Source organism: Falco rusticolus, chromosome 7, assembly GCF_015220075.1.
Source record: "Falco rusticolus isolate bFalRus1 chromosome 7, bFalRus1.pri, whole genome shotgun sequence".
NCBI lineage: Eukaryota > Metazoa > Chordata > Aves > Falconiformes > Falconidae > Falco > Falco rusticolus.
The window spans coordinates 42,167,782-42,188,835 of NC_051193.1; the positions used below are offsets into that span (position 1 = coordinate 42,167,782).

The 21,054-nt window shown below is 44.1% G+C and overlaps 1 protein-coding gene across 1 annotated transcript in view; it reads right to left on the reverse strand.

Moving 5' to 3' along the window:
• Positions 1–21,054, reverse strand: part of LOC119150877 (ras and Rab interactor 3-like) — a 180,289-nt gene that overhangs the window by 17,256 nt on the left and 141,979 nt on the right. The window contains exons 21-24 of the mRNA XM_037393969.1: positions 13,184–13,256; positions 10,066–10,157; positions 5,296–6,774; positions 2,549–2,857 (exon numbers count right to left, since the gene is read on the reverse strand). Coding sequence (XP_037249866.1) covers positions 2,549–2,857; positions 5,296–6,774; positions 10,066–10,157; positions 13,184–13,256 — 1,953 coding nt within the window. The remainder of the gene's footprint in view (positions 1–2,548; positions 2,858–5,295; positions 6,775–10,065; positions 10,158–13,183; positions 13,257–21,054) is intronic.

Consider the following 21,054-nt stretch of genomic DNA (forward strand, 5'->3'; position numbering starts at 1 on the left):
GATTCAAAAGTTGATTGCCTTCAACTTGAGGGATAAATGTTAGTTCAAGCCAGCTGAGGATCTGACCCATTCAGTTCATAGTCATGTATCAGGGACTTCAACCACAGTGAATTTTTCAGGCAGATTTTTTCATGTAGTATGAATTTCAATCAAACCAAATAACTCCTTTCTTAAAATAGCTTGATATACCTTCAGTCAGTCAGTCAAGGCTGACTTCAAAGTTTCATGACTCTTGCAGCAGTGCAGAGGTGGGCACTAGCACAGACACAGATGTTCTTGAGTAAGCCTATCCCTAGTTTTAAAGAAAACTTCGTACCTGTTGGGACACCCTGGCCAAACCTGGACTGCTGTACATGGGTCTCAAAATGTTAAAAAACTTGTGTTCCCATACAGGTCTGAAAAAAAGGGGTGCTTGATTTGGTGGTATTTGCACTTTGCTTTGAGATGAAACCCTGTTCTCTGGTCAGCTCATCCTACGGTCTGCAAAGTGAATAAAGACCTGGCCTGAGCTGCCAAACTGCAAATTAAACCAGGCAACATAAGTAATTACCATGTGACAGGTAGACTGATTTTGGTCCTGCAGCAGAAGGAATTATTAGCTTTGTGTTCCAGCTGCTCTGATCTTGGAAGAAGAGGGAACTTTCTAATTCAGCAGCGAGTAAAAGGAGCTAAAAGAAGAACAGACTACTGCACAGGAAGCCGAGCATGGCCTCTGCTCTTCCTGTGTTAAAAGCACTGTGCTGCCTCAGGGCTGGCTGAAAGCAGATGGGGCCCTGGGTTGCTGCTTTCCAGGGCAGAGAGCAGGAGGAGAATTCCTACTCGCTGAAATCTGGTCTGAGCAGCCCACAGCTGGGAATTCCCTGTCAGAAAAACTTTTGCAGAATGTTGTCTTTGCCAGGTGGAAAGTCAAAGTGATCTGGGATCAGTTAATTTTGTTGAAGAGGTTTCACATTTTTCACTTCTAAGTGGGTCTACAGGATGTTGCATTCAATCTCTCCAGGTCCACTGTCTTCCAGGAGTTAGATTGTAGCATTCACCCCCCCCTTAACCTCCTTTTCTGGTCTGAATTCACTGGGGTACATTTCCTTAATTCCAGGCCAGTTTTCTTCTGACCAGCTCCTAATTTGCATTACTGATCATATATATAGGAGAGGGAACTGAATGCACAGGAATGAAGTCAGCTTTTGACCTACACCCTGCCTGCAGTAGTACTCAACATGAGAAAACAGCAGAGCTGGCCAAAATGCTTTGGTTAGCATAGCATACCACAACAAAATCCTCTGATTTCATGAATGTCAACCTTTTAAGACATGTAGGGGTTTTTGAGTTATTTCCCTGACTCTTAATTTCTATTACATAAAATGACACAACGGCATTTCCTGCAACCAAGAAATTCCAGCCCTGAGCTGAGGTGTGACAGACAGGTAAGACACCACCAGCATTGGAAGGAGATTGTGTCTTCTATGTGTTTTTTAAGGGGGCATGCAAGTCTTTGATCTATACCAAATTTACTCTCGAACTTAACATAATTGTTTTAACAAAGTTACCACAAATTCCCCTATATGTGTCCAAATCTTCTCATAATACCTGTAGACAGTGAGAGGTACTATCTGCCTTCCGCTTAGGCTTAGTGCTGGGGTGGCTTCTTGCTCTGCTGTTAACATGTTTAGGTTGGTCATTGAACCTTGCTGCATACTGTCCAAGGGATGACCCTGAGATGAGGCTCAGAAGGGACAGAATTCCTGCATGACTACTCCAAGGCTGTTGTCAGTACAAAATAAAGCAGAACAGCTAAAAGCACCTTTGGAGATTCTGAGTTTATGAACAACCACAAGTTATTGCAAATTATTGTCTGGCTTCTCTCCAAATATATGCATGGCTGGTCATCAGCTCATCAGTATACAAAGAAAGCTCTTAAACTGGCAAGACAGATTCCTGAAGGAAGTGGCTTCCTGGTCTATCTTTAAAAATGCACTCTGTCTGCAGGCCAAGGGCCTAATGTGTGCATTTAGTGGTTGGCCTGAGGCCCAAGTTATATTTATACTCAGAGCACATACTTCCTCACATCATAGCAGCTTTTGGAATTTACTGAAGCATCAGTACTAGCATTCTGTGTGTCCTTCTCAATTTAGGCAAAACTTTGTAAAGGCCAAACCAAGAGACTTTTCCCAAAGAGCCATTCCTAGAATTTACCTTAAGTTGCTACAGGCTGGGTCGGAGCTCTGAGGGTTTATGGAGAAGTGTGTGAAGACCTGTGCAAAAAGAACATTACCCATAAACCAGCCACTTACAGATGTCTGTTTTCTGGAGTTATGGAGCTTAAAATTAACCAGGTAACATTTTATAGCTGTTATTAGTGTAGAGAATTTCACAGTCGCTAACCAGCCCCCATTCTGAACACAACCTGCAAACAGCTGATACCAAACACACTGACCATCACTGTTACCTCCAATCTGAATGTTACCACATCAACTGTACCATAAACACTGTTCCCTTAATACATGGAGAAGGACCAGTGAGGGACACCATTTCAGTAGGAGTGCTGTACCTGGGTTTCCCTGAGCCATAGAGTCATAGATGAGTTTGCAGGACTTCAGCAAGATGGCAATCTTCTTTTCTGGGGAGTAGGCCTTGTGCATGGTTGTGAACTTGTGAAGGATCTTTTCCAGCACAACAGTTTCAGGCACACTGGTCGTGACACCTAGGTCAGTGGTAGTTGTGTTTTGTATCACAAGTTGGTTCTCTTTCAGCTGCTGTAAAGATCCGTCTTTGTTGTGGATTTCTTTTAAGTAAGAATCAATGGCTTCTTTTAGAGGTTTCAGGACACATTTGTACAAAGCCGTCTCAGCAATCACTTCTGCATAGAGAAGGGAGAATACAAAAGTCCATGAGAGATAATTAACATATTAGTAGAAGTGCAAGTAAAACTCCTAAGAAAGCATGTGGTTGGTTATTCATGCACTACTGCATAGCTGTGAGCAGGGAACAGAAATTACATCCCAGAAAGTAAATGTTTCATTACCAAGTCCGGAAGTCCTGAATAGGCTCGAGATGAACATCAATGTGCAGTATCTGCCGCTGGAGCTGTAGGAGAGGTCCTGCTACCAGCAGCCTGTCTTTGCCTGACTCCTGGCTGACCAGCATGACACTGTCAGGCAGCAGGAAAGCTAACTCTGTGAAGAGATGAGGAACCTCACCTAACCGTGCTTCTTTTTACAGCCCTGCCCTTACAGACGTCCGTGTAGGATTCATCTCATGTCCCTTCCAACATATCTCTCAGACCTGTTTGAGATATTTGCTTTGGGATTAAATTAATTGCATCCTCAAAGTGCCCCTTTCTCTGCAGTGACTGAAGAGGGGCTGTAGCCACCAGCTCAGAGGCAGACACCAGCAGCAGGTCTGAAGTTTCTCACCCTTACCACTCAGGTGACTCTAATTTACTGATACTCAAGTCATCTCTTACACCACCTGTGGATGAGGAAATAGTCTGTGTGGGTTGAGAGTTTGCTTAATATTTAGCAGGAGGCAAAAGGAACCATGAGAGACTGTGAGAAAGTCTGTTGTGTGATTCCACAAAACCAGGGGCAGAGCTAGAGGGACTACAAGGGATCCTTTCGTCACCCCTGCACTGAGGCAAAAAGGTCAATGGCAAAAGAGTTCATTTGCTTAATCAGTGAGGAGTGAAACAGAGGGCAGTAACATTTATGTATACAAAATGCAACTATTTTAAAGAATCCAGAGAATCAGTCAGCCTGAAGCAGGGCAAATTCAAATGGCAAATCTTACGTGGTGGGAATCCCTGGCCTCCACAGGAGAAGACAGTCCTCCCTAGGCTGACTGGATCATATCATCCTGTTAAGGAACTGCCAGTGAACAGGGCTAGATCTAACCAGGTCTGTCTGTGTGAAGGTGGGGGGATCCTTGCACAGATGCAACTCTACCAAGCAGAAGAACATTTCTTTCTGCCTCCTCTCCACCTTCCCTAATCCAGACTCAAGACAGACTTCTCTGTGCTGACACCCCCCTCTGCCTTGAAGAAAGGGGTTATCGGGACAAAAATTGCAGGTGTTATATGAAGTGCATGAGAAGTGAAACTGTAGCTCCCCCCTCCTAGCTATGGCAAGGGGCTGGCAGCAGGTCTGTTCTGCTGCAGAGACTGCAGGATCAGGTGAAGCCTTCGCTGAGTGAGAAAGAAGTCATCAGGGCCTGCTGAGACTGACAGCTGAGTGCCTCTGGGTCCTGGCTCACCACTTAGCTGGGTCCCACCTAATACTGGAACTGCATGATCCACTGGAATCCCTGGTCACTTCTGTGGTTGGCCATGTTCTGTGTTGGGGGTCTTCCAGCTCCCAGCTTGCTTTAAGGCAACTTAGAGATCTCATAAATAGCTCTGCATGGGTTTTTGGTCCTCAAGAAACAGTTTTAAGTCAAGACTGTGTGAGTGCACGCATGCATACTTTTTCTGGCTGTATGGTTTTGAGTGGGATAAAAAATCCTACAGGCCAGTGCATTTCTTAGCAAGGAGGGAAGTAGCGCATTACTCCCTCACAGAATACTGAAGGAGAAGCAACAAAACACTTCTAAACAGCCAGAAGTATTATTTTCCTTCTCCTCAAAAGCAAACTACGTCTGTGCTAAAGAGAAGTGAACTCTGCATTTTGGAGCCAGCAGTGGTCTTGTAGCAGGCAGCTCTTCCACACCTCTGAGCTCTGAGGAGCACAGAATAGGATCGAGTGACTCCTCCAACGTGCCAGTCAAAATCATTGTAGTCTTGTCACTCCTTGTGAGATAGTGACTGACCCCTGATGTGGCTGCTACATGCAGGGAGTTCTCCATCCTCACTGCAAAGCGTGGGGCAGTGGATGTGGAAGGCCATGGGGAGCACAGCTGTGCAGGGGGAGTTGGCCTTTTGTGTTTGAACACAGCTCTGCGTGTATGTGCCTATGCGTACACACACATATATACACACACAGACTCAGATTTTTATGTGTGTATATGTATATGCATATGCATACATACATACATATATGTCTCTTTTACACACACATACATCTCTTCTGCTTAAACTCTTCCCTTTAAAACATTCATAATGCGATTTTCCCCCTCATTGGTCTCCCAGTTTTTAGAGCTGCTCCTCCAAGTGCTGGCAACCACAAAGTAGACTTCAGTTTGCACCCCTCAGCTTTTAGGAGATGGTTTATAATTCTGTAATGCAGAACCTATGTCTCTATAATCCCGTCTTCCTCCTCACCTTCCCAAATCCTGCCTGAGGATGAGTAAAGCACAGTCACCTACCTAACTGTTCCTCGGTATAGGAGGTTGGGTCTATCAGAGATTTCAGCTCGGTGCTCTGCACTAAGTAACTCTTCAGCTGCGTCATCATCATCCGGATTTCTTGCAGCATCTCTGTGCTGGAGCTCTGCTTTGCCATCATCTCTAAACTGTACACTCGGTAGTCCCGCACCAGGTTGCCAAAGTATGAATCCTTGTCCTGTGCCAACTCTACTATCTTCTTCTGCAGCTTCCTGTCACTAGACAAAAAGACTGTGAAGACATTGGACAAGCTGGCAAAGGACAGCCTGTTCTTGGCCTTGTCCAAGATCACAGACCGTGTCTTTTTACCAGATGAACTACTCAGCATCTCCAGGTCATCCTCTGTGCTGCTGGTGGAGTAGGAGTCTGGCTCAGACGCTGATGCCTGAGCTACAGTGCTGCCTCCTGGGCCTTCCAGGGACGAGTGTGAACCTTTCAGTTCAGCTGAGCTGACAGATTTGCGGCCATGTCCTGATTCAGTCTTGGTGTTTGTGCAAGTGGCACCACCTGCCACTGTAGCTGGGCTTCTCTTGCACAAAGCCTGCGCCGTGGCAGTCTCTGCCACTGTTCTTTGCTTTGACTGGCAGGAGCTTGGGATCTTTGGTACCTGGGAAAGCCTCTTTCTTCTTGGTGGTGGGATAGGAGGTGACTTTCCTTGCTGAATAGCACTGCTTTGTATCCCAGGCATGTCCTCCTTCTTCTTTGCAGGTTCGGGCTTTGTTTCCTGAAATTGTGATACAGTCCTTTCGGGAACCTCCCCAGGCATTTCTACAGCCTTTTTGCACAGCGACCTTTTATCTTTGCTCTCTGTACTTGTGTCTTGTTTTTCTTCCGTCTGTTCCACTCGCAGCGTTTCACAACTTCCAGGCTTACCCACACAGCCCTCCTCTGAGGTCCTCTCACACAGCCGCCTCCGTGGGGGGACAGAGGGCTGGGAGCCCTTCTTGGGACTCACTGCCAAGGGCTCACTGACTGAGCAGCTCTGCTTCCCTTCTTCTTCTTTATTGTCACTGCCCACAATTTTCATTTCCTTAATGCTCTTTCCTAGTGGCTGAAGAAGCAGCTCGTTTTCTTCACAGGCAGTCATGGGGTCCTGCAGGAACTTCAGAGATTTCTGAATGAGAGCTTGAGAAGGTGGAGGTGGAGGGGGGCGGCGGGGAGACCTCCTTTCAGTGAGCGTGGTGGCAGGGGGAAGATTGGCACTCACAGGATGGCTTTTAGGAGGAGGTACATCCGGGGGAAAAGAATTACTGCACTCTTCTATAAAAATAGGATTCACGAACCACAGCCTGTCATTTCCTATTGACAGCTCAATTTCACATGAGCAGTGGTTTGTGCTGCTTGCAAAACACTGGGTAGATCTTAGGCTGTCTGCCTGGGCAGTGCTGAAAGCAGACTCTATTGCAGGGTGGGATAATGCCTCTCCTCTTCTTCTGTGGTTTAAGGAGGAATCCCAGAAATCTGTAAAAAAAAAAAAAAAAAGAATGAAAGAAAAGAAGAATGAAAAAATTCTGAGACAATTTTAGCTGCTACTGGTATGTAGAAGTCCTACTTTTTGTTAAAAGAAATGGTGCACAAGCTTTCACACCTCTGCACAAAACAGTGTGAAGAAAGGGTCGCTTGTTTTATGTGTGTGACATGCTTCAAACTAGGGGAAAAGCTCAGAACGGTGTCTTCAGCTTGCTTTGCCAGGGACCCATTCTCCTGTCGGCTGCACTAGCATTGGCCCCAGCCCATCACATGGAAGGGGGTGCAGGGCTGAGCTGGCCAGAGCCCTGGGCAGCACCTGCCTGCGACTCTTCCTAAAAACAAGCACCCCAGGAAAGCTCAAAGGAACTTCCAAAACAGAGCAAAGAAACTCTTCAACTAAAGCCAACATAGAACTCAGTGACGAAACGCATTCAGATAAAATCTCTACCTTGCCCACTGCATCCCCAAAGACAGGCCACCTCTTCCCGTTTTGCCCCCTGGTGCAGCCGTGACTTTTTATGGCTTCCTGCTTGCAGCCAGCAACACACTGTTGCTGGAAAAGCTGTCTTCTTTCCACTGCTGCCATGACCTGCTCTCTGCAGGGCCCTGCCTTTCCCCCTTGGTGCCCTGAGTCCACTGCTGGCCTTCCCTCCCTCTGACAGCGATCTGGTTCCCTGGGCCACAGCCAGCCGTCCCAGGGACAGGGACTGTTCCCTTTCCTCCGGTGGGTGCAGGGCAGGAGAGGCAGGCTGACTCCTCGCTGCCCCTCTGCTCCCTCTAACGAAGCATTTCTATAACATAGGCACACAGTAAGCCATGCACAGGTGAACTAAAAGGCTGTCCATTCCCATCAGGATTAAACTGCTGATTTAGCCTCTCTCTAAAAACTGTGATAGCCTAGGCTAGTGTCCATGGCTAATTTGGCTTTATAAGCATATCAGCATGTTTTCTTAGGGAGGTCTGAGGTTAGAACAGCTTTATTCTCTGATTTCCTACCATGAGAGGGAGGAGAACAAAGAAGCTTAAAATAAAGTGTTGCCAGGAACAGCAGAACACTTGACAACAGAATTCAGGAGTAGATGCACAGATGCAACTGCACTATATAATAGCATCACACTGCCAACTCCCTCACATTTGAGACTGTCTAGGGTATGATTTCCCTTAAATGCTCCAACTCTTGCTGGGTATCAGCAAATACAGGGCAGTGGCAGTTGCTTAAGTCAGAATATAATGCTGTGGAGTCTCATGGGCTGAGGAAATGGTGAGTAAACCACTCTACAAAAGGGAAGTTGGTTATTTTTCTCAGCAGTGGTCAGAATAAAACACTGTGATGGACAGGCAATGCTCCCCTCAGACTGCGAAGGACCATATGAGGTGGTCCTACCAAGGGTTACACAGCTACTTCGGAGAGGGCATTTCCCAGCCCAGCCACACTGTGTCATACAGAAGGAAATGCAGCTTGATCATCTCCTATTGCTGTCCTGGATCCTCCCTTAGCTTACACTCTAGGAGGGATAATTAAGCAGTTCTGTGAGGCTTCAGCACATCTGTGGTGGTATGTGCTCTTTGTGCGGTGCAATCACGCTAATTCTGCCAAAATGCCTTCTGTACCAGTGAGGTCAGGACTACAGGGCCTGCAGTACATCCTTTTTGACAATAATACATAACAGCCAGATCCCTCGTGGAACAATCCAGCTTGCAGGTAGACATCTTACTTCTACACCCTCAAAAACATGTAACTTTGAAATAAATAAAAAGCACTATACAAGAATTTCAAACAATGCTACCTTTCCTTTGGGAGTGCCACTTTGGGCAGCACTTATTGCTCGTGTACCCATTTGTACCCACAACATTTTGTTCAAGGAAGCAGTAAACATTAATCCATTAATTAAGCCTGTTTGACTTTACTGAGACAGCATGGCACTCCAAGAAGCTGGCATAACTTCCCAGGGAATCTTTACACAAAAGCAGGATTTCTTGTGTTGTCAGAAACTTTCCTGGCATGCAATGTCCTGTGACAAGCAAACCTCCAAGCATCACCACTTTTATGACCACCAGTGTACAGGAGAGGAAGAAGACTACAACCAATATTGCTTTGCTGCTTGTGCTTTAGTTAATCCTTCCTTTCAGAAATTGCTGGAGACTGTTGCCTGAGTCAGGATCTCCTCTGCTGGCTCAAATTAAGCCGAAGGTTGGAGAATCATGATATTCTTCATACATTTTAATCCAAATTTTTACACTTCTTATAATAAAATTAATAATAAGTTTGCAACGTGCTATCTCAAGTTGCAAAGTACCTTTCTTTAAGCAGTAAGTGCTGGCTGGATGCTCATACTCAAGGATGCTTTTACAAATTGGAACATATTCAAAATAGGGGATGCTAAATGTGTTAGAGGCAAATCCGATGGTCAAATTCAACAAAGCTCCCTGAACTGAAACCCGTGGGGTTTGCCCATGCCTTCTGGGAGGTACAATGCAGAAGATCCAAAAATAGATCCGTGAAGCCCCAGGGTGCTCTAGTGAGTATCTCTAAGTGAGCTAACTCTTCAGCTTTTACCATTGTTTTGCTGCTTTCAACAGCTGACGGAAAACTGAAAAGCAAAGTAGTATGAGAGTGGCTAACTGTAATTACTCAAGTGGAGAGTGTTAAATGGGAAGGAATAGGGATAATTCCTTTAGTTAACAGAACTGAATTTCCCAGCTCTGTAGAATTACACATCTGATCTAAAATTTGCTCATTTGGTGCTGTCACTAAAAATAACATTCCTTTTTGCATCTTATTAGCGTGAGGCGAGAGAACATGCTGGGACACTACATATTTCTCTACCAACTAGAAATCCTGCAAGAGAAAGCAGAAATATCAAAATTAAAATTTATCACATTTCCATCAGCATTACCCATACACATCATAAGGGGAAATTGCAAAAGTGTTTTCCTCTTTTCATATACCTCAGATGTCAACTACTTCCAATGTGTGTAGGCTACTCTTGAAAGGCTGTGCCATGCTTCCAGTGTTGAAAGCCCCAGCTTATACAGTGGGACTGTAGATCCCATGCCCTGCACAGAAGTCCAAGTGGAGGTTTATGTCCAAAGGGGCAAGAGACCTTTTTTCAGTGTGCTCGTATAAACATGAAGATCATAAGCATCTTCTCTCTTGCATTCAGGCCTCCTCAGTTATACTGAAGACAATAGTTCATCTATCCTCTAGTTGCACTGTGTCTGTGTGAGGCACCATGGTTCTCACAAGTCTGAGCAAAACTCTGGCTGCTTTAAGGGACTTACCTATCCCCAGACTAGAGATAATTTCAAGATCTTGAAAGCTACTGGCTTCTAATACTGCTTGTGGTAGCTTCAGGGTGAAGGGCAGCAAATCCCTGTAAAAAAGAAACACAGTGAAAAATCAACAAAAGGACAAACCCCACAATTGTTGAGAATTCCTAATTTTATTGTTGGTTTTCATGATTGAAGTGGCATGCAATTTCATCCCTGTTCTGCCAAGTCCTGGATGTTGTCAAAGGGAGATCTCGTGGCCAGTAAGGCATCATGTACATTGTGCCAGCCTGAGTTGCTCTGATTTCACAAGAGATCACCAGCTCCTGTGGCGATGCTTTGTGCCATGCCACTAGCTTAAACATTGCATTTTGCTTCCTCCTCTGGAAACAGCAGGAACGCCTCTCACCTCAGGGAAGGCCACAAGGGTTGAAATACCTTCCCATGAAAATTGAAGTGTTGCAAATGGTAATTATTGCAATTAGAAAAGCCATTCTTTTTGGTGTGGAGGGTATTTACAGTCCTTTTTCTTTCTGTTTACCCCTCTTTCCCTATCTTGCTTTCCCTTTTAAAAATCAGTGTAAGTGTAAGGCATGGGGACAGAGCAAGACACAGTGGGGTTAGGGAAGAAGGACTCCTCCTGGGGAAGGGTAACCTCTGGATGAAGAGACAGAAAAAGATGAAGTGCTACATGGCACTGAGAAAACATATCCCTCTACTCTCTGCTCTGAGACTTCAGACTGATTGGTTTCTGGAAAGATGTTGTATTTTCACTGAAAAAAAGATACAGTCTCTCAAAGGACGTTAGTTAGGTTTCACTGAAACGCACCCTAAATCGCAAATAATTTCATGGAACTCCTGGGTTGCCAGTGAACTGTTCAGGTTTGCCTCTTGCCCAGTGACAATTTGCTAAACCTGCTCCTACCTCAATTCCCGTTCTAACAAGGACTAGAAAAAACATTAACAGTCCCTAAAAGGTAGGAAGGAATGGTGCAGGATCATTTTACACATTAGAAAATCTAACAAAAAGTCCTGCAAACTGCAGGAAATTATTTTAGAAAATGCAGGCCTTGTGAGCAGGTGTTCTTTGCTACACAAATGCACACCCCAAAAATGCATATGACTGCAGACCTGGGGAGGACTGATCTGTTCACAGATGAAAGCAGGGGGACTATTTTTGCCCTTATTAACAGACACATATCTTATTGATGCACTGTGTACTGCAAGGGTTCTCCCTGCACCACTGAGCACTCTGTTATCATATTGTTTGACATACACTGATGTGATCCCAGGATTATTATTTTTTTTCATGGCAGATATCAGGTTTAAAAGAGGAAGAGGATCCATGGACACTCTGCTTGCTTTGTTTGTTGTTGTTATATGTATGAACAATTCCCTTATTTTTTTTTTTAATTATTATTATTTTTCAGTTTTGGTAGAAAAATAAGTCTAAAAATCAGGAAACATTAAGACATTACTCTAATAGAAAAAAACATCTGGTTTTATTCATGGGGTGGCAGCTTGCAGATAAACCATCAAGTCACCTGTTACTTACAGATGTTATTTTTGTGATCTAGGGTAAATCAACCAGGAAAGACTTTTGAGAAAAGCCCGTCAGCCGTGATAAGCTGTTTCCAGCTGTTTATAGATGACTATTTACTACAGCCCTGAGAACAGGCCTCTCCACTCACCATCACGGACAGCTCCTGCCAGAAAATGGTATGTCAGTGCATAAGCAGCTTTTTTATTACCTGCTTCTATCAGAAAATTATTCCCTATTTACCTTGTCTGTTGACAGTGACCTGAGAAATCATATGAACCATGTGAATGTGTATTTGACACTGAGAAGTAACATCTGTAACAGGAAATAACAGAAAAGCTTTTCCTTGTTTCTGAGACTCTTAAGGCATGACCTTTTCTGCAGGAAAGCAGAGGTGAGCATATTTTCTCTCCCACCAGCCATTTGACTAGAAATGCTCAATTTTTGTTTGTATATGGGCTCTTACTCGCTTTGGTAAGGCAGAAATCTTTATATGGGCCCAGGGTTTAATTTCTGCTCATTCTACAGGGTTTATACACATCTAGATGGCTAAATGTCTTTTCATTGATGAAGGTGAGACAGAGTGTGGTCCCTTGTGTGCAGGCAGGTGTCCTGGCCCAGCAGCATTGGAAGTCAGCTGGCTGCAGAAGCAGCCCTCAAAATAGAGTGAATGTTACCAGCTGGGTAAGCTGCAGCACACTGTGTCATACCATAGATAGACTGTTCCTACTCTGTGACCTAACCAAGTCACTAACATGACTGCCTTGTAAACATATCCTGAATCTGCTTTCCTCTCTTAAAGGGAAATACCTACTTTAAGAGTCATCTAAGTTTCTATAGAGGAGGTCAAAAGTTTCAATCCCACCCCAAACTAGGCCTGTTGCAACAGGAATGTTGTGGAGATATTGCTGCAGTGTGCTTGGCACAAACACACAGATTAGAGGACACTGCAGACACATAGTTATGCAGAGGGACTCATCAGCTGCTGATCAAACCTTGCCCTAATGAAAATGACCTTACAGGTCTTTCCCATCTCTGTGCCCGCTACGTTTGGTATTTCTGTACTGAGCAAACAAACAAGGTCTCTTCATTATTGCTTTATTTTATTTTTTAATTTTGGCTAAAGAACATAAATTGTTCCAAGACTACTCTCCTTGACAGGTTCCCGATAAGTGACTAAGTGCTCTGAGTCACCCACAGGCAACAGTCCGCTAGCAGGTTTGCTAAGTCCCTGCCAGGTGTGTGTGTATGCTTAAAGCTGCTTTAAATAAGAGATGGTTAATCCAGGACCCTTTTCCCTGCTCTCCTAGCCCTAGTCCAGTGCCTCAGTCCTTTGTGGGTGCAGCCCTACAGACCTTCCTCAGACAAAGCTTCCAGCTTCAGGGACTGCTGTGGTTATGGTGTGCCTGACTAGAAACTGGGTGGCCTAGCCTCATCAGAGATACTACTATCTGAAATAGCTCCTGCTCTGACAGGTTAGAGGAAACTGGAGGCAACAGCAGGGGATGTGCTGTGATTGGATATTGGGGAAAGGCAGTCCAGAGGGGAGAGTAAAGGGACCCCTCCATGGAAGCAATGAATCCAACTCACCTACTGACACAGTAGAAGGCAACCAGTTTGAAGACATCCTCAAATACAAGGACAGATCCTTCCAGATACAGGACTGATGAAAAACAAAAAAGACAGTCAGCAACAGTTTTCTTTGATCTGTATGGTGAAAAAAGCTGGTGGGTTTGGCTCACACATCTTGCATTCTGTGATTGTCCAGTATTTGCATGGACTAATATGAAGAAGCATAAAGAACTGGCTTCAGATGGCCAAACACAATGAGATTCTTCAGGGAAACACTAGAGAAGAAATGTCTCAGCCTGGCTTTTGGAATGACTAGCTCAAGATATTAGAGTATTGTGACAGTACTAGCAACAATGGGAAGAAAAAACCCTGGGTCACCTCCAAAGGGTTTATTACAAGTCCATCTGTCTCTAAGGATGTGCATATCCGCAATACATATGGGGCTGACCTTGTGACTCTCCATGCTGGAATCTGGTTTGGTCTGGATGGACAAAGTGCTTTGAAGAAAAAAAAATAAAAATAGAAATTACTGGTTCATTGCTACGTGTGTGGGCTCTGACCTGGGTCACGCAGGCAGTATGAGCACAGCCTATTTGTATCTCCCCTGTCTTCACCCTCCCATTGTGTTTTACAGCAACAGCACTTTCCTTTAAGTGGCAAAATGCAATCTACACTACATTACAGCTCTTCAAGATGACTCCACGCTATGGCATTGTGTAGCCCAAATCTTACACATTATAGAGCTTTTGGCTGCTAAGCTAGAAAAAATTCACCAGATGGTGGAGAAAATTTTGCATTGACCAATAACTCAAGGCAGAGAGAAAGAGATGGATCTGCAGAAGTGTCCATCTTTGCTTCAGCTTTACAGTCTCACGAATTGTCTGTGCCCGTATGTACACAACACACCATCACAAACAGAAATTGACAAGTTTAAGGAAATCTGCTGTGGATTCTCAAAAATGCGCACTTACTGGTGCTAGAGAACTGGAGCCCCAGAACTGCAACATTCCTGCCACAGGAGCACACTGGGAGTCCTTGGGGAGCAGCACCAGCTCACACCCACACAGCAGTGCCTGTAACTGCTCTGCATCTTCCTTCACTCTGTTTTCTAGACCACAGTTCAGAGCTGTGGACATGAAGCTCAGCTATCATGATTCAGCTTCCTCAGTCTGCCATGATTCACAGCCCTGTGAAACATGTCCAGCTCCTTGCCCGGCCTGCCTGCTTGTTTGTTCCCATAAAGCAGGGCCTCCAGTACCTGTGGGGAGGAGACATCCGCCTGGCTCTCCTCTCTCTTGGCTCTCTGCACTGGCTCTTGTTGTCCAGCCAGCAGAGAATCCCACTGGAAGGAAAGGCTCAAGCTTGTCTCTTGTTCAGCTTCACAGTTCATTCCCCAAACAAGGTATTTCCTCCTTTTACTTCTCCCTTTGTCCTACCCTAGGCCTGGCAGGTCGCTATTTTGGGCTGAATATACCGATGTGGGTATTTTTTAAAGAGGCACAGGCTGTGTAATTCTCAGAAGTCGTTCCTAACATCAATTTGTGTTGGATCAGCATGAACAGATCAACCTTAGTGTGTGCACTGATACCAGACTGCAATGTGGAATTTAACATGTACTTCAAGCAAAAAAATCTCTTCCCTTACTTTTCTCTCACAACTGGAAAAATAAATGTTTGGCAAGTTTTTTCTTCCTCCATAATAAGAATCATGTTTCAGTCAGGAATTTTCATTAAACATCTACCACGAACAATTTCTATAGTTTGAAATCCATCTGCTTCGAAGCTCTGACACAGGAAACAAAAATAAAGACAAAATCCAGTGCTGTTCCAGAGAATGAACCAAACCCCAAGAGTCTGAACTCACTCGAATCTCCAGCAATTAAATAAAGCCCTTTGTGCGGACGACGGTTTTAAGGGCTTTTTTTCTGTTAAGAACCACATGTTCACTTTGGCATCCTGAGCTGCAGGTGAAGGTTAGAGAGCAGCTGCACCTGTACATGTTTACGTACATGAGCAGATCACTTGGATTGGGACTAATGATTGTTTCTGTGCCAGGAAGCTCTGCCATTTGGGAGCTTGAATTTTGAATGAATTGGGAATGAACAAAAGAATATTAGTCTAAGCCCCTCAGTGTCAGGAGTATCCACACAGAAGCGCCTTGTCACTGTACAGCTACATCTCCTCCCATATATAGTTAAATAGCATAAAACACCACAAATCCCCAGAAACTATATAGGTAAAGCAGTTTAGGTACTGGAGCTTAAGGACAGGAGTTTTCAGTAGGGTGTATATAGAAACTGCAATGTTCTCAGTCTGCTCTGAGAGGTCATAGAAGGTAACAAAATCAAGTGTATTTGTCAGCAGGCTGGAATTCATCACACAGAGACCCACAGCTCTGCTGGGACATTTTGGGTGGCCTGCAAACAAGTAATAGAAAAACACTGCTTTAGATGGATCATTACTTAAAGTACTAGCACCACCAAGGCCAATACTCTGCCCAAAATTTATTCTGAACAATGAGAGTGTCAAGCAGCCTGTGCAGGACTACCATGGCCACTTGGACCCGCTCCCAGCACAGCACCCATAGGGAAAGCCTTACAATCTGCTGTGGGAAAGGTTTTCCTTGGGAGAAACCATAACGCTTTTTCCTTGACCTATTTTTATCTAGACACCTGCTAACTGCCAGCAGGCATCATCCTGACCGCTTTGCTGTTTGGTGGCAGATGATGGGTTTGGTATAGGAGCATCTCTTGTGGGAATGGTTGTCATTCACTTGTGGAAACCATTAGCTGGGTCCTGCTGCACGTTTCTGATTCTTGGAAAGATGCGGAAAATAGCAAGTTTGTACAGCTAAAAGGACTCTGCTGACTGTTGGGGACAACATATACCTCCCCCAGTACCACTACTGCCCTCAAGGCACCCTGCTCTGAGAAGACAGTCTGGAAGAGTTGCTTTTTTCTGGCTGTGGATGTGTTGTGGGTAGCTGGGGACATTTCACTGACATAAGCACTGCTACTCAGGGAGGGATCATGATGTTGCCATTTAAAGGAACTCATGACTCTGGCAAAATCTAAAAGCAGACACTTTTCTGCCAGACTGCTGTAATCCTGCTGAAAAATGCAGAGACAAAATTCACCTTTCTTGAGCCCATAAAACTTCACTCAGAGTACCCGAAGAGCAAGGAAATCTCTGTGTCTCACCAGAACAGTGGCAGGATGTCAAGAATATGACCAAAAGCAACAGAAAAAATAGGCTGGGTTCTGTGGGCCAAACATACTGCCACGGCATATTGTTTTTTACCTGATATTTAGAGGCCCACAGAAAAAAAGTCACCTTCAGGAAATAAAAGGGGAAGTGATTAGATCAACAGGCAATTCTGAGCAGTCTGAAACAAAGATATCAGAATTAACAGAATTTTTTTTTTATGGGTGATGGAAGCATTACTAATATGAATTAGTAGTTCACTGTTGACCATACTCTGTTTTGTCTCCTTGTGCAACTCAGTAAGTGAACAGGACATGGCCAGGTTATGAACTGCAATAAATACTTATGATTGTCTCATCTTTACTATACCAACATGATCTGAAGAGTGTCATCTTTAGGCACTAATGGGAACTGGCTTCATGTTTCCTTTACTTTTTAGATGTCCCTATCATTTCTCCATGCAGATGCTAATGCTTTTGAGTCACACTGTCCGTGAACATTCTGCTTTCCTTTCCTCTTGATTTTTCCCCACAGAACTGTGTTTGCTAGTCCTGTTGTTCTGGTCACATGGACAAAACACCCTGATTCCCATCTTCTTACTGCTTACATAGGCTCATGGGACCCAATTACATCAGCTTGTTCTTCTCTACTAGTGCTCTTAGTCCTATTCACTGTTTTTGATATCTGTATAATCCTGCAGAGACATCCGAATTCAAAGATATGAATTCCTTATTCTGCAGCACTTTTGTTGATAGTTGTGAGAACTCAGAAGTACTGCTTGGACAGGCTCTTATCTTTCCAGATTCTGGGAACTGTGACATTTGTCATCATGGGAGTGATTCCACTTGTCTATCTCTATTTTAAGATTTAAGATTGTAACTCCACAGTCTCCTAACTAGACTTCTCACTGGTGTATCCCTCCTTTGATATAAATCTCTGGCTTGATAACACAGTTGCCATGACCTTGCTTGCACTGGCCTTTGCAGTGAGCAGCGGCTTTGCTGCTGTTCTGCTGCCCTCAGCCCTTTACTCACTATGAAGATGGGATGCCTCCAAGACAGAGGTTACTGACTTTCTGCTTCCAGATGCTGCTGTTCCTTAGCTGTTGCACGGATCAGGTTAGCAGTTTCCTGTCCCTGGGTATTGTAATAGAGGACTGCAGTGACTACTGTAGCCCCAGGCTGTTGCATTTGTCGTGACACACTACATTCATCGTACCTGACACACTTTACAGAGATACATGAGAGCATGGCGTAATACCTTTTGGGTTATTGCTTCAGTTCCTGAGTGCATGCAAATCTCCTTCAGGCCCTTATTCATGCACTAGGCTGGTGGTGGTATTAAGAAAAAGACCTTCAGCTAGTTGGAGAGAAATTTTGAGTACATTGGAGGAAGTCCTTAAGGTATTTATGGTGTCCTTCTGCAACAGCTCTGTTTTTGAAAGTTCCTAGTATCTGTCCCTAACATTGTTTCTTGTATTATTTTTTTATGATCTTCTGAATGGTACTGTATGGCTTTCAAGTGTTGTGTTCTTGTAAACACTGTCACTGTTTTACCTGTTTTCTCAAGGTTTTTTCATTTCTTCTGTAATCTGATGCCTCTGCTTTTTTCATCTGAAGTCTAAGCTGTAGTTTCCTTCTACATTTGCACAGCTCTAGACTGTCTTGGACAACCCTGGTCCATTTTCTCTTTCTTGTCTTTCTTAGTGATTCTTTCATGAAACTCAGTTGTTTCTGTTTTTTCCCCTCATCAAGGAAGGGCAGAAACTTCCCTGGTTTGGACTTCTGCCAGAGTCTTCTGTCGTGTATGCAGCTCATGCTTTCTCATAGGATTTCAATTTTATGGTTTCCTACAGAGTTTAATATTTCTGGCCATGATGACAAAACCCACTGCTGGTGGCAGTTCCTGGGAAACTGAAGCTAATGAATTATGAAAGTGATAAAGTGTTAATGAGATTGGTTCAAGAGTGTAAGAGAAATCTATTTTTAAACTCTGTTTTTCACAAAATATAATTATAATGTGCAAAATGAAATTAACACCATTAAAGAAGATGCAAAACACAGGCTTTTGCACTCTTCTCAGGCTAGGGTTGACTGGAGAGGATGCTCAGTAGAGCTGACTGTTTACCTGAGCACCATGTGCATATCCTGGTGCTAAAAAAAAGGAACATCTTCACATCTAACAGCCACAGGGGTCTTGGGCACTCCACTGTGTTTTGGCTCATCCACATTCATCCAAGCAGATGGGCAGCATCTTGGTGTCCACTTAAATTGTGTGCCTTTAGTTCAGCATAAAATCCTGCTGCTGCCTGGTCTCGTTGCCTCTGCTGCAGGATGCTTGAGCAGGAATGTGTTACAGTCATCTCGCTGTTCTGTTTCTTCCTTATTGCAATTCATGTTTCAGCAGGGGTTGAGAGGGTGGCTCTCAAGGGTGCTTTCAAGCACAGCTAACCCAGCTAAAAGAAAAGTGCCACAGCTCCTTAGTGCTATCCTTACAGGTATCCATGTGAACAGTCCTGGCAGGCCCAAGAGCACTGCCAGCTATTTCAGGGGTTAAGAGCAGAGCTCAGTTTGGTGAATGGCTGTTTGGTTTCAAAGCAGTTGCCTGCCTTGTCAGATTCTCACTCTGCATCTCCTTTTTCAGTGCTCAAATAAGCACCTGTCTGTGGAAATTCCATACTTGGGTTTCCACTGTTTCTTCAGTCAGAGGCTGGGGAGATCCAGGACTTCTTCCCAGGACCAGATGGCAATGTGAAGTTTAGCTGGAGCTTTAGATGTAGCCACACAGGGTCTGTTTTCTTGCTCTCACACAGCAGGGATGAGGGAGAAAACATGGCCTTTCTCAAATGTTGAGAACTCCCATGTTGAGAGGGCTCCCAAGTACACCAAGGGGAGCAGGATGACACATTTGACTGGCACAGTCCCTGCTGTAAGCAGCTGAACACTAGGGGATCATTGCTGGAGAAGTCACATTTTCCCAGGTAATTCAGCATCCACCTGTACATTACAATGGCATTACATGCCCAGCATGGTGATTCAAACTGTCAGGGCTCAGGGCTATGGCTGACAAGACAAACTGAATATAGGTACTTGCAAGTTGCTCTCAGAAGGCAAATTTATCTGGTAAAACTTTGTGAAGTAAATGAAGTTTTCAGATATTAGAGTCTCCCCTGTGCCTCATGTAACAGGAAAACAATGCTGTGATTTGAAATTCTGGAGGTTTAGATCTTAGCAACAATTTCCAGGTTGCACAGATAACCCTGAGAATCAATCCTTATGTGAAATATATATGCTATCAAACCATTTTTTTCCATTTAATTTGGAGAAAAGTTTATTTCTCTGGCTCTGAGATGAAGTTGAGGTTAATCATACAGAAAAAAGTATGATTTCTGAGCATTTTAAGGGAAGCCATCCAGTACCCACATGCATGAGAGACTTCAGCATCAGAGACTTCCAGAACAACTTTACGAAACTGAGTGATGAAAGGGGCTAACCCTCTGGCAGAGGTCAATAGGGTGGACAATAAAAGGAAAAAATGATATTTCTGCTTCCAAGAGCTGTGATCCCACATAGTTGCCAACCTCACTGAAGAAGACCTTCTGATTCCCATTCTTCTGAGCAGGACAGATTGTGAAACCAGGACATACTCTCACTGCCTTCAAGAGTCCTACTCAAAGGTCAACATATGAGGTCCTTACTGCCCTCATTTTACTTTTAGCAGTATCTTATTTACCTCATTTACAAGTCTAAACTCTTGTTTATTAAGCTCTTTAAGATCTTCAGATAGCAAACACTGTCCAAGGACAAAAATTATAAGTTGTTCCAGTTTAGCCACTAAGACAAGGGCATTGGTATTATGGGTAGTGATGTAGAGTAGCTGTCTTAAAACCAGTAAGCTTTTTGGGTTACGTTGAAGGTACTAAGCAGAGCAGGGTAAGACAATATTATCCTAGAACAGCACGCACAGTCTCTAGCTCTGATTACACACAGATTTTGCATTATGCCTCTTGGGAGCGAAAAATAAGGCAAAAAAGCCCCAAAGGGAGGGTTAAAAAAGCTAACAAGACCCTGAGGCCTTCTTTCCAACAGGCTTTCCCTACAATCCTATTGGTTTAAAGCCTAAAGTAAAAATGAAAATGGTTGCCCGGAGAGAGGGGAGGTAACTCTTGAAGATGAGAGTTTAAAAAAAAAAAGAAAAAAACCCCACACACTATAAGCAACCAGAATGTTTCCAAAACATCTTGTAAACCACACAGAAGCCTGGCACTGTTACATCTTGAAAAAAGCAGCTGCACAAGTGTCTTACATTTTAGAAGTGCTTTATGTTCTAAAATAAGCAGTGCATCAAAGTGATGTGGAACAGCTCAAATGAGACTTTCTGCTTTCCTTGTGCACATCTGCATTTAGAAGAGAAATTATGAACTTGCACAACAGGTTATAAAATGTGTCCTCATATGGTGTTTTACAATACACCCCAAGCCCTCGGTCGCTGTTCTTGCCAAACCAAGACTCTGGGCTCCTACTTCAGTGTAGTCTCCTGCGTGGGAACTCCTTGACACACAGTTTTCAGGGTTAATAATGATGGGGGTAACAGAAATTTCATCCTTGGCAGGCAGACTGACCTTGGGAAGGTGTCTAGGTTAGACATTCTTAGGGGAGTCGAAATCTTGCAGCCTTTATCTCCAAT